Genomic DNA, 13,941 nt, shown 5'->3' with positions numbered 1-13,941 from the left:
GTGGAACAATCCGGTAGCTCGTCCAGCATACTACTCATAAAGTCCACACAGTCCGGGGTGCAGTAGTCCTTGGACGTGGCGTCGTGGGCTGCGGCCACATCTGGACAAGCGGATGTGCCGTCGGTCATGGCCGAGCTGTAGAGGTTAGAGATGGTGGTGAGGTCGTCCATCGAGCACTCATCTGCGCTAACGAGCGTCGCCACCACAGCGACAGACAAGAAAAGCAGGGAGATCTTCATTGAGACTTGAGTATTGGCGTTGTGAAGTTGCAGAAAGCAGATTCGAAAGTGAGATTAAAGGCGCTGGGCATCACTGTAACGATGGTTTCGATGAATCCGGGTTGAAACTTTGCGAACGAACACTGAAAAATACAACACCGAGACACACTGGACGCGAAGGAAAGACGCAACTGGACTCCATACTTGCCACTTCAACGTGCACCTTTCCCTCTTCAACCTGATGTAATGGTTACCTTACGTACAATACATCACATACATAATCCCTTCAAACTCGATCATTTCGCGCCTTAAATAATCAAAAATGGCGTCACGTGGATGGGAGCGCGACGAAGACCTGGCTCGGCGTGACGACGCCTCTAGCGCCACCGCTAAAGCTGCACCAGCTACACAGGACGGTGGAGAAGATGCGAGCAATTTGGACGCGCCTGTCGTGACCCAGAAGCGGCGACGCAACATGCTGCGCGAGTCGCACCTCGTCTCGGCCGAGGGCTTTAAGAAGGTGCATCGAACATTCCCGTACCAGGTTTCAGCTGATGTATCTGGCCGAGAGTCACAATCTTTGGCGTCGTTGATCAATATGTACAAGCAATGGGCCTTCGACTTGTACCCGGGTCTAAACTTTGAGGACTTTATTGACCGGGCGGAGACGCTGGGCAAAGGACATCAGGTGCAAGGACTCATGATAGAGCTACGGGAGAAAGAAAAAATGAAGGCTGTGAAGAAAAGAGAAGAAGAAGAGGAGAAAGAGCGGGAGGAGAAGGGAGAGAGTGACAGTGAAGGCGAGGAAGCCATGCTTTAAGACCAACGCCTTAAAATGGATACATTTGTATGTTACACTTTGCAATTGCTAAATGAGCCTTCAACTGAACTTGGATTTTCACTTAAGTTGCTCTATGAATCTTACGAAGGCAACTTTACAGGTAATGCATGAGCTGCGGTAAAAAGAAATACCGTGTATTAGTAAAATCATCACCATGTAGAATTGATATGTGATTCTACCACACCGAACATGTGCGCAACGTTTCCTGGGGAGTGACTGTAGCCACTAATGTAGAAGCGGCCCTCTACATCAACGCTTTATACTCACTCCACTCCCACATTTGCTGATCAACAAAGATGGCTACAGCTTCGGACAAAACGCTGCTGCCTTTGTCGCCTATGGACGCGGTGATGCACGGCTTCGGCTTCGTGATCCTGTACATCTTCCCTCCTTCATCCTCCTCGTACAACCTCGACAAACTGCAGTCGTCATTTATCTCCCTCGTAGAACAAGACTACCGCATTCTCATCGGAGAACTGTACGTGGATCCAAGTACAGGGGTCGTCAACGTAAAGCAGACAGCGGAGTCTCTTGAAAAGGGGGCGGAAGGTATCCTATTCGAGACGAATCCAGAGAATCCTAAGACAACGGAGCAGGCGATCCAGGAGCGATCGTTGGACTTAATGCCGACTACACGAGGCGAAACTGAGCTCATTTGTGTCAAAGGAACGCTACTGAACGACGGAGGTTTAGCTATTGGGGTCAACGCTAGTCACACGCTGTTTGACGGTGAAGCCATGTTCACATTCATGACAGTGTGGGGTCAACACTACAGCGGCGTTCCGAAAGAACAGAGACTTGTAGTGAACCATGATCGACACTTACTGAAGGGAAAGGGGAAGCCATCAGCAATGCAGCACCCAGAGTTTCGTGTTGTGGCAGAAAGTAGGGCAAATAATGAAGCCCAAGTGCCTCCCGCGACAACTCATGAGTTGTTTCACTTTACTCCAAACAAGTAGCGAGTAATGGGTTGAAAGGCGATGACGCGGCATCGTCATATGTGAGTACCGTCGACGCAATCACTGCGCTCTTCACGATCTTGATCTCCAGAGCTCGAGGTCATGGGCAAAATGTGAGAATCACGACCGGGGTGAACGCTCGACGTCGTCTCGAGCCTCCTCTGCCTCCGAACTACGTGGGGAATGTTATTTTTAACGCTTTCTCGACATTTACCAGCACCGAATTGCAGTTAAGCGAGGAGAAGGGAGTTTCTCCCATGATACTGGGGAAACTCGCTCGACGAGTGCGCGAGTCGATCTTGCAACGAACTGATGAGTATCTACGCGATGCTATCGACTTTCTGACGGAGCAAAGCGATATAGCTGCAGTTCAGGTGGGTACGAACTTTGTGTTCGGCCACGATCTCATGTTCACCTCTTGGCTACACATGGGCATGTACAACGCTGAGTTTGATGGCATTCATCCGTGGTTCGCGTGTGCTCCTCAGCTGCCGTGCTACGATGGCTTTGTTATGGTCACAGAGGCTCGCAAAGGCGGCGATGGAATCGACGTGGGTGTGTTCCTTGAATGCACAGCGATGGAGAAGCTCAAGAAGATATTCGCTGAGGTGACGTACCTACAATAGGCTGGGAAAGATAAAATATATCTTTCTATTTAATAGTACATCGAAGCACTTGATTAAAATAATGTGGTAGTATTTTCATCACTTTGGTAGTACATGTAGTAGTACTCGATTTTTTTTAACCAACTAGTATTTTACCCACAAATGAATAAAAAACAACGTATTATGTGATCCACGATAACAACGTAGCTGGCCATGAGACAAACGGGCGGCCCTCTGCTGCTGAACTATAGTACTCGATCTTCATGCAGCCCGTGCTCCAGTCTTGTTGCGAACTCCGATAATATCTCAGGACGTCACTACGTGTAATGATGTGGCTTCCTTGATATTATCACCGTGTATTATATGAACGTCACTCACGAAATCGGCTAAGATACAACTCAGATCGATTGTATTAATGACGTCTAACTGGTACCTGGTTGTCGAGACCCATTTCTTGTTCCTCTAGTGCACTACTGTCCCTCCTGTACGCCTTACTTTCGCATTTACCTCGCTGTGGTCGAGTGATAAATTATCCAGCAAACACTCAATATCATGGCCACCATCGCTACCCCAGTGGAAATCGAAGGAGACGTACTGATTCCGTTGTCCGCGATGGACGCTGTCATGAACACCTATCGCGTCGTCGTGCTCTACATTTATCCGCCACCTTCGTCCGAAGCTTCTGCTTTCAATCTCGATAAACTGCAACGTTCGTTTGTTACTCTGGTTAACGAGGACTACCCCGTTTTAGTCGGCGAGCTCCACGTTCATGGAAAGACGATAAGCGTCAAACAAACCCCAGTGTCGAGAAACCAAGGTGCGAAAGGAATCCGCTTTGAAACGATTCCGATTAGCTACCACACAACGAATGACGCGATCGATTCTCTATCATGGGAGTTTATGCCAAAGCCTCGAGCTCAAAAAGAGATTATCGCCGTCAAAGGATCCATTTTAGCGGATGGGGGGATGGCCATTGGAGTGGATTGCAGCCACGTCTTGTTCGACGGAGAATCCATGCTCACGTTCATGAAAGTGTGGAATCAACACTACAGCAAAGTGCGCAAAAACGCTCGACTGGTGGTCAACCACGACAGATACCTGCTGTCAGGAACACGAGAGACCCCCAGACTCTCGCATCCTGAGTTTCTAATTGCTCCCTTGGAGCCTCTTGTTCGAAGAAAGGATGGGTCCACTTCCAAATTTGCGCGCGACTGCTCAAGACCCCAGCCGAGAGAAGGAAGCGCTCAAGCAACAAAGATCCCGGGGGGCGTTTGGAAGGACGCGAAACCCCCGGGTCATACAATCTTCAAGTACTATTAAAAGGTTGCGTCGAAACGGACGGAGATCAACGAGGGACTGAACGGTGGCAACAGGATCGGACGAAGGCCACATGGGAGGCAGAGGAATACACATGCAAGGAGGAAAAGGAGGAGATGATGAACAGGAAAATAAAAAAGGATGGAAGACAGTGGTGCACGGAAAGCATCAAGCAAGCATGGGCGGCTCGGCGGGGAGGTACGAAAGATCAACAGGAGCAAGAGAGCAGGGGAAAGTGGGAACGACACCAGAAACCAGCAAGCGTAGTCTACCAGGAGGGACAGCCGCACGAGGAGAGAGACCAAGGAGAACAAATGGGAGACAAGGAGCCCCAGACTCAGGAGATGGGGTTACAGTGTACGCCCAACTGCGTTCATACCTGATGGACAAAGCTCCTACGGAGTATGTGCTACACACAATGCTGAGATTGAAGGACCTCGCCAAGGAGCGGCGCTTCAAAGCTCACCTGGAGCAAATGAAGAAACAAAAAGCCACGGCCGAAGAAAAGGACAAGATCAGGGAGCAATGGACAGATGAAATTCCTTTACACTTGAGGGATCAATACAAAGAGCTGCTAAGCACATGGGACTGCGCCAAGGCAGACCACCGGGAACGACTAGGAGGACCAATGGAGGAATGGCTGATCAAACAAGCTGTCAACCAAGAGGAGCTTGAAGCTAGACTCATGCAGTTCACCTTCACAAATGACCCAAGAGAGGCTCAAGAAAACACAGACGCGAATAAACCGAGCAGATCTTACAAGGATGCCGTAGCGGAGACAGAAGAGCTGCCTACCAAAAAAACGGTGAAGACAATGAGGACCTTCAAAAATGGTATCAACTGTGCATGAAGAAAGCGGAACCAATCAGGGTCTTACGAGATATGACGGACGAAGAGAAACAAGCAATCGAGAGGATACTTCATCACCAGTTAGAGGTGCCGATACCTCGGCGTTTCCTGATTCAAATCATGGACGCTAGGGAATTAGCGGCTTTCACTGACCTGTTCATGGCGATAGAATATCCACTATACGCTCATTTACTCCCTGGACAGCGTTTCGGGCCCAACATGTCGATACAAGCAATCCTGCAGCACATGAACATGGGAGCAGAAGCCGCTTATCCACAAAAAATGCAAATCATGGAGTTTAAGAGGGAGATCTCAAGAGCAGCAATCAAGACAAGAGTCGTCAAGGTGACCTTTAAATGGAAGAACACTGCCATGAAGTGGGTTGGATGGGGCATGCCGCTGGGGATGAGAATGCTCAAATTGGTGGACTACGAGACGCAACGAGAGGAAGCCAAGACGAATAATGCTCTGATTCATATGGACTACTATCGATTCACGATTGCAGCAAAGAGGGGCTGCCCCACCTCCTCTGACCTGTATTGGATACTAAGCCCGAAATTAGGGGTACGAGTGCAAGCACTAGCACACGTTGAAACGGGAGACGGAAACGTGAATGACAAGCAATGGAATGTCAGCATCAAGGCGGAAGCGTGCCCAGCGAATCTACGGAGAGTATCCAGCATGGTGGTGGGCGACATCTCATTGACGGTGTACCATCACGAAGTCTATCCCCATTGGCCATGTACACTATGTGGAGCACCTGATCACTCGGGACGTTTCTGCAGAACGCTACCCGAGCGCATCAAGGAGACACACCAGAATCATGCAGTGCAACTAGAAGGCAAGCTTATATCACAGCGAGGAAAAGGAGGACGCGAATACGGCAGCAACGCACATCCAACAACCATCGAGCAATTATTAGCACAAGTCAAAGGACGTCAACTATCGAGCACCTCCCAGAATATGAAGCAAGGCCAGGAGAAGCAGCAAGCGGCAGCAGACGGACGTGAGAGGCCGAGTATTCCCAAGGACTGAGAACAGGCCAGGTGGGCAATGGCGACCCCAAAAAAGCCGGGTAATTTGGAAACAAGCAACAAGGGGTACAGTGCAGTCAAGACATCGGAGCGGACAGAAGCTATAGAGGCACACAAGGAGACAGGAGTTAATGCAGAAGGTGATCAACCGACGCAGGCCGCAGGCTCCGACTATGAAGAAGAAGACTGGTACATGAGTGAACAAGATGAGGCCCATGCGGAGCAAGACGCACGCCACAACCGGACTGACACTGGTGTAAACGAGGGAGGCCACAGGGCGGAGAAGAAGGAACAAGCAAGCAGACCCGAACAGACACAAATGTACGACCCACGCAGTGCCAAACGGAGGCCTGAGGCAGGTACTGCGGAGCACGAAGAGCACACGCGGTCACTGTCGCCGAAAAGACAACTTTCCGAAAATTGGAAGCTGGGCACCGACAATGACAACGGCAGAAATAGTAAAGCACAAAAGAAGAACGCAGCAGAAGAACGAGGCATCAAGCACCAAGAGACGAATAAACACGGATCTAAAGGTAATATTCTGGTAGGAAGACGTGCCATACAGAAATACATGCACAACTACGTAACATCGGCAACCACCAAGCAGGAGGAAACCGAGAGCAAACGAGCCCAGCCGCGAGAACACGAAGAAACCCAACACCTGAACGCCGAAGGTTTCCTAATGACAGGAGTCAAAGAGGGAGACGATCACGGACTACCGCTCAAAATTTGGCTAGACATTGTGGGGGGAACAATAACCGACGTGGCCGCAAACGGGCACTGCGGTTGGCTGGCTTTCCTGGCCGCGATACACAATGTCAGGGAGGGCCTCAAGCCCGTGGAGACAACGACAGCAGAAGCAGCGAGCATCCTGAAAAAACAAGTCATCAACAGCATGATTGCGAACTTGGTGGACGAAGCAGAGGTGCACGACGCGGATTTTGTAGCAGCAGTGGAGGCAATCGGAAAGGATATCCCCATGCATGCTCCAAAGGCGGAGAAGCAGAAAGCGTTGGCCAACCACTACGCAGACCAACGCAACAGATCAGCAAAAGCGTTCGTGCCCATGAGCTACTGGGTGAGACCCGAACACATCAAAGCAATGGCGATGCACTCTAGGGAAATGGTGTATGTGCTAAATGTGATGCAGGACGAGAACACCAGGCTGCAAGTTTATGGCTACCACGACGTGGAGCTCCCAGACAAAACAATGATCGAATCCGGCATGGTAGTGCCAATGCCCTCTCAAATAGGAGAAGACCTACTGAGAGACCTCATAGCAGTTGGCACGCTCCCTATCATCATGATACTCAGGTACAGCGGCACGGGGAACCACTACCAAGCGGTCACCTACGAGGCCACAAGATACCAAGAATACACGGAGCGATGGAGGGAGCTCACGGAACGCCGCAACAACATTATCCAAAAATATGGAGGCATTGGGCTAGATCCAGAGCCTTACGATCCAGATAAGACCGCAAGAGCAGCTGCCAGGGAATAAAAAGCTATCAGAAGAGAAGCGAAGAAACTGGAGACAGAAGCACGGGACGTACAAGGGGACGAGCAGGAAATGAAACGAGGAAGCGAGCCAGCGCAATCATGGGGAGACAAGGAAGGACAGTACAGCAACAACCACTTTTCTGAAGAAGAGACCCAGTCGGAGCCGACAAAAATTACCGCGACGGAAGATAAGAAACTGGACGGGGGTGTAAGACCCGGAGGCAAGTCAAACAAACCTGAAGCAATAGTCACGGCACCTACAGCACACTACCCACCAAGCGTGACACCGACACACATAACACAAAGGAACGATCACGAAGAGAAGCCCAAGGAAAGGACGGCAGTGGCGCCGGAGAGGCAAGAAAGACCCACGACACAAGCCGGTGATGGGGGAACCATGCAGTGATCCAACCCCGCAAGGGATCGAGCGGCTGCAGCAAGGAAGGGGGAGGCAGCAGCTCATACGAGAATTTTTCAGGCAAGTTACGGAGCAAGATCGGATGGAGACAATAGCGGAGGACCACAAGACTTTCAACAGACTTTTAACGAGACAACGAAGAACAACGAGGAGACGTAAACGACGATTAGCGGCGCAACAACACATGAACGACAAAACTGTGGGCTTAGCCACTTACAACGTCAGAGGAATGGCAATGCACAAGGAGCACCTGGGTGCATATTTACAAGTACTGCGGGAGCGGCAAGAACACGGAGTGAGGGACATCACCTTTATCCAAGAGACCCATTTAACAAGTACAGAACAAGAAGCAGCAGCTGCACAGTATGCGGCGATGTGGGGGTACAAAAAGTCATGTATCACCACACTCTCACTATGGTCGTCAGGCACTGCCAGAAGAGCAGGAGTAGCCATCCTCATCAATCCGTATGGAGCGGTGAAGGACCTGAAGGCATGGGGGGAAGAGCACTGGACGGAGCATCTAGTGATGGCCACAGGAGAAATACAAGGGAAGCGGCATCTCTTCGTCAACGTGTATGCTCCGTCTCACGGACCCACAAGGACGCTTTTCTTCAACAGGCTCCGGGGGATAGAGCTGCCGAAGGAACATACCGTCACATGTGGAGGGGATTTTAACTGCGTAACGATGACAGAGGTAGACAGAAGCGGAAAAAATGGGACAGAAGATGCGGGGGCTAGGACACTACGTCTCTTCTTGCAGGACAACGCGCTAGTGGACACAGGAGAAAGCAACATGCCAGAGGCAATAACGGACATCGAGGTGGACACGTACGCCCGAACACACCACACATACGCTTATACTACAGCGGACGGATTGAAGAGAACTTCGCGCTTAGACAGATGGTACATCAGTGGACACGAATGGAAACAAGTACGTGGAGTAACCACGGATGAGGGTATATGCGACTCTGATCACAGGGGAGTCTTGCTGGAGATGCACTATCCAAACGGAGCAGTCAGGGTCAAAAAGAGGGAGACAGTATATCCCCCACCGATGTACGTGCAGGCGGCAACAAAAGACATGATAGAGAAGAGATTAACGAACTGGGGGGCCGGACTAGACGACATCAGCCCAAGTACATGGGCTTTGGAATGGGATCGCTTCAAAGAACGAGTAAAGAAGGAGATGGCGCAACTTAAGCAACACGCACGAAGAAGGACGACCAAAGGATGCAGACAAAGAATAAGCAGGCTGAAGCGGAAGCTGGCAGCAGGAAGGAACGGAACCGGAGAAGACAGAAAGCAGCGAGAAGAATGGATAGCGGAGCTGAAACAGGTACAATCTCAACGCAGAGCCCTCAAACGGCGAGGCCTCATCAACAAAGGAGCATGGACGTCGAAAACGTCAACCAAATACTTCTTCAGCAGGATCTGCACCAAGTACGGAGACAATATCATCCCGGCGCTCAAGGCCGCCGACGGAGCACCCAGGCGCGGGGCACACATGACAAGGCTGAAACATTGGCAGACTGCTGGGAGAGCATCTTCAACGGGAAGGCAGAAGACGAGGGGGGTGCTCAAGACTTCATACGCAAATGCAGACAAACCTGGGAGAAGATAGACTTGGAAGATATCGACAGGACAATAACGGAGGAGGATGTAGCAGCAGCGATCAAGAAATGCAAGATCGGAAAAGCGTGCGGACCCGACAGCATAGGCAACGAATGGTACCGAGACTTCGCGGATATTCTGGTGCCAATACTAGCGAAGTTGTTCAACGTCTTTCTGGACGAAGGAAGCACACCAACGTCCTTCAGCGAGGCGTACATCTTCAGTATTTCAAAGGGGGGAGACACAAGCAACGAACTAAACTACCGGCCAATCGCGTTACTCAATACCGACTACAAGATTCTCATCAGGATTCTGGCGTGGAGAGTACGGAGACATGTAAAGAGGTTGGTACATCAAACACAGTACGGGTTCATCCCAGGGAGGACAATACACGACGCAATCGACCTTTTGGAGGCGGCGAAAGCAGCAGCGACGGGCAAAAAGGAGCTCACCTACGCGCAAGTGCTGCTCCTAGACTTTGCAAAAGCATACGACTCACTCGACAGGGAATACATGCACAAAGTGCTGGAGGCGAAGGGGTTCCCCCTAAAATTCAGAGCGCTAGTGCGAGATACACACGAGCACACGGAGGTAAAATTTATGGCCAATGGAACGTTATCGAGGGCAATACTGGTCACGAGTGGTATAAGGCAAGGTTGCCCGCTGGATCCGTTGCTATTCATACTGGCGTTGGATCTATTGTATGACGCAGTGCAGTGTGAGGGCGGAATCAGAGGAGTCAGACTAGGGGACCAAGAGGAGTAAGAACAGATACAAATAGCTGGCTTCGCCGATGACACGGCGATTTACATCGAGGACGCAGCAATGCAGGACACGGCGCTGAAGACAGTCAAACAATTCTCGGAAGTGTCGGGGTTACTGCTAAACGCCAGGAAATCGCTATCCATACGACTGGGGGACGCAGGCACGGAAGAGCTAAAACAAAGAGGGAGGGGGGCCCAAGCACTTCAAGAAGCCACCGAAACAAGATACCTGGGGCACATAACAGGATCCACGGACAGGACGAAAAGCGCATGGGCCAAGGCGTTTGCAACATTAAATACCAGACTAGCGCTGGCAGTCGAAAAGACGAACACAGTGCAGGAGAGGGCGACAATCGCGTCGGCAATCATAGTTCCAAAATTACTGTACGTGGCAAGGCACGCTTGGCCGGACGGTGACCTGGTCAAGGAAGCGGACTGGAGACTAAGGAGCTTTGTCTGGCAATCGTCATTCTCCACACCGGATCATGCCCCGAGGGGCTGGGTACCGGCCGTGGTCGCGGAATTAAGACCCAAGGAAGGAGGGCTGGGAGTGCCAAACATCAGAACAGAGCTGATGGCACTGGCCGCATCGACAATAGGGACATGGGCCACCGCTACGACCAAGAGCAAGCAGAGCGCAGGCAAGTTGCTACAGCAACAGGCAGGAGTCAACATCAAACACATTATACCATATGCGAACAGCGCTGAGCCAAAGCTACACGGAGACATCTGGACTACCGGCAAGCCGATAGTCGAGACAGGATTCGCACCTGAGATGCCGCAAGGAACCAGTGAAGACAGTACGGCGGACATAAGGCGGGAGATGAGGCTGAAAAACGGCATGAAGACGACCTGGAGTAAGATGGGGTTGGTCTGTGAATTTGGAGCACAAATACTGGGGCGAATGACACAAGCGAGAAGGCGGAGAGAAAAGGAATACGGCGGACTAATACATCAAACAGTGCCAGACCTGCCGTACAAGAGGCTGGTGCCGCGGGACGCAACTGGGGCAGTACGGAAGTGGTCGGCATACAGGAGGTTAACAGAAGGACGGGGAGTGCAACTGGTTGGAGACCTAATGGAAGTCAAGTACGAGAGCAAAGGCAGGGTGATAGTGCAACCGCACTCCACGGAGATGCCGATGGAAAGCAGGCAAGCGCACCTCTTCAGAGAGCTAGGGCTATCACTATTGGCTCAATTCCCGGAGCTAGTGTCCAAACCAGGAGACGCGACCAAATTAAGAGTCTCGCATGGACTAACGGACCCACACCATAGCTTCTGGGTCGAGAGCTCTGACAGGCGAGCGACTGTCAGGCACGGCTGGGCGTTCACGGAGAAGGAGGTGAGCATGGGGGACGGCCCGGCGGAGGAGAGTGCTAATATAGCAGAGCTACCGAAAACGACGCCCAAGGCGGTCTGGGTAACGCCTCATCCTGACCGGACACACATGCAGCCGCTATGGGCGGGGAAGCGAAGATGGACTAGGTCGCGTTACGCATACAAGGACGTAATAAGGAGGAAGCGACGCAGCGCTGCGGCAAAAGAGCAAGAACGCATGAGGATCAAAAGGGGGCAATCAAACACAGCCATCCGCAGGGCAATGGAGCAATTTTCGTGGAAGAGCGTGCAGCGGATGCATGGGGTAACAGCGTACCAGAAACAAAACATTGTGAGGATGAAAATGGGGAGATTGAGGGTGTGGAGAGGAAAGGAGATGAAGTACAAATGCGCAGGGACGAGATGCACCAACTGCACGGAGAGCGGGCAAGATCACTTGCTGTGGAATTGCCCCGACACCAAGGCCTTTTGGACTGTCTGGGTGAAAGCATGGGGGATGCCCGGGCTAGGAAGCGAATGGGGAAGTAACTCAGCGCTGAAACGAGATATATGCTCCTTGACAATAAGCAAGCTCCCACAGTGGCTGATAGACTGGGGAGACGGGCAGCAAGTGGACAGATGGGAAGCAATACAGATAGCAGCAGCAGCAACGTGGACAATGGGATGTGCAGCAACAATCACGGCAATCTGGAGGTGGAAGGTAGCGGAAGTGCACCCGGACGGCATCGACAGCGGACAGCTGGAAGATGCAGTCAACAGATTGAAGGCGTCGTTGCAGGACACGATACTGAGATACACATTAGGATAGTTCCCGCTAACACCAAGATCGCACGAGACAATAATTGTGGCAAAGCGGATACGCGCAACATGGGCGGCTGCCACTAGGCAGGCAGATGCAGAAGATGGAGGAGGCAGCGTGACACGGGTGGGCTTCTTCGATGGAGGCTCACGGGGAAATCCCGGACCCGGAGGAAGTGGCAGCGTGATAGTAGAACGGACCGGGGAGAGTGAGAGGCCAAAGATACTGTGGGCTGCGGCAACGAGCCTGAGCAACAAACGAACCACCAACAATGTGGCTGAATTTGTGGGACTGCAAAGGCTACTCGCGGAGGCAGTGGCTAGGAGATGGAGAGGGATGCAGGTCGTGGGCGACAGCGCCATGATCCTGGGACTCATGCGTCGGCGAAAGGTACCAAAAGCGCGAAAGTTGCAGCACTGGTTCAGACTAGCGAGGAAGCTGGCGGATCAGGGGCAGGTCCAAGTGTGGCGGCACCACTACCGCCAGCACAACAAGACAGCAGACGGGTTGGCAAACTTCGTCATGGACACAGGTAAGAGCGTGATGTTCACGGCGGAGGCGGAGGGGATGGAGCACGAGCTGAGAACATTGGCGGAGATGTGGATACAAGGGGACGTCAACCAATGGAGGAAAGGAGTGAGCAGCGAACGTGATCCAGGCACCAGATAGCAAACTCGGAAGACAAAAGGAAGAAGTAGCACAGAAGGAGAGGAGCAAGGACAACTCGACGGTGCAACACAAGCTAGTCGGGAATGGTTATTAGAGTTCAGGCAGCAAGCTGGTAACACAATACACCTTACCAAAAAAAAAAAAAAGGATGGGTCCTTAGCTCCAAAGACAGTGACGACACCACCAAAAATGGACCAGCACGTGTTCCACTTTTCTTCGTCGAGTACGGCAAAACTCAAGAAATTAGCGGAAGGGGTGGAAACCGAGAAGACCCGACACATACGATGTAAAAGAGAGCGATTTTTGGCCAAACTCCTGTCGATTTTTAGCTCGAAAGACAAGAAGATTGCTCAAGCTCAATCACCTCCGTACGTTAGCACACTTGACGCTATCACGGCGTTGTTCACCGTTCTCATCTCTCAAGCTCGTGGCCATGGAAGATCTGTACGCGTGTCAACAGCAGTGCACGGACGGAACCGACTGCAACCGCCTTTACCCGAGAACCTTTCTGGAAACGCTGTCTTCCACGCGATATCGACGTATACGAACGAAATGCTTCAGGCTGCTATCAACGCAGTGCTGCTGCCTCGTGTTGCCCGTGGCGTTCGAGCTTCGATTCTGGAGCGTGATAACGCATTCATGCGTGACACTATCGCGTTCATATCCAGCCAGAGCGACCCAGTCACTATCAATGACAACGTCCACTTCTTCTTCGGTCCTGACATCGCATTCACATGCTGGGCAAAGATGGGGTTGTATGATGCCGAGTTTGATGGCGTCAAGCCCCGGTACGCTAAGATCCCTCGTGTTCAATGCATGGACGGGTTCGTCCCCATCACGGAGGCACTTGAAGGAGGAGATGGACTGGATGTCCTCGTGTGCTTAGAAACAACAACGATGGGGAAGTTGAAGACACTGTATGCCAATTTTGACTGCCTTCTTGATTAGGCCACCCAAGTTCCATCGATGCTAATTAAAAACCCCTTTTCACTTTAAATTGCGATAGTGTTTTCTTTCAC

General features: G+C 51.6%; 4 protein-coding genes across 4 annotated transcripts; all 4 read left to right on the top strand.

Moving 5' to 3' along the window:
• Positions 1 to 540: 540 nt before the first annotated feature.
• PITG_13097 (uncharacterized protein) lies at positions 541 to 1,083 on the top strand (the record flags this gene model as incomplete). Its single annotated transcript, XM_002900579.1, has 1 exon — positions 541 to 1,083. The coding sequence occupies one exon, from the start codon at positions 541 to 543 to the stop codon at positions 1,036 to 1,038; it is 498 nt and encodes a 165-aa protein (XP_002900625.1).
• A 272-nt stretch (positions 1,084 to 1,355) lies between these two features.
• On the top strand, positions 1,356 to 3,943 carry PITG_13096 (uncharacterized protein; the record flags this gene model as incomplete). Its single annotated transcript, XM_002900578.1, has 3 exons — positions 1,356 to 1,944; positions 2,037 to 2,626; positions 3,161 to 3,943. 3 exons carry the CDS (start codon positions 1,356 to 1,358, stop codon positions 3,941 to 3,943), a joined length of 1,962 nt encoding a protein of 653 aa, XP_002900624.1.
• Positions 3,944 to 8,114: 4,171 nt separating this feature from the next.
• Positions 8,115 to 9,362, top strand: PITG_22991 (uncharacterized protein; the record flags this gene model as incomplete). Its single annotated transcript, XM_002900577.1, has 1 exon — positions 8,115 to 9,362. The coding sequence occupies one exon, from the start codon at positions 8,115 to 8,117 to the stop codon at positions 9,360 to 9,362; it is 1,248 nt and encodes a 415-aa protein (XP_002900623.1).
• A 4,199-nt stretch (positions 9,363 to 13,561) lies between these two features.
• PITG_13095 (uncharacterized protein) lies at positions 13,562 to 13,870 on the top strand (the record flags this gene model as incomplete). The annotated part of the gene is made up of 1 exon (XM_002900576.1): positions 13,562 to 13,870. The coding sequence occupies one exon, from the start codon at positions 13,562 to 13,564 to the stop codon at positions 13,868 to 13,870; it is 309 nt and encodes a 102-aa protein (XP_002900622.1).
• Between the last annotated feature and the right edge of the window lie 71 nt (positions 13,871 to 13,941).

Source organism: Phytophthora infestans, genomic scaffold, assembly GCF_000142945.1.
Source record: "Phytophthora infestans T30-4 supercont1.25 genomic scaffold, whole genome shotgun sequence".
Taxonomy (NCBI): domain Eukaryota; phylum Oomycota; class Peronosporomycetes; order Peronosporales; family Peronosporaceae; genus Phytophthora; species Phytophthora infestans.
The sequence above is the reverse complement of the archived record's forward strand: the minus strand, read 5'-3'. Positions and strand labels throughout refer to the sequence as shown.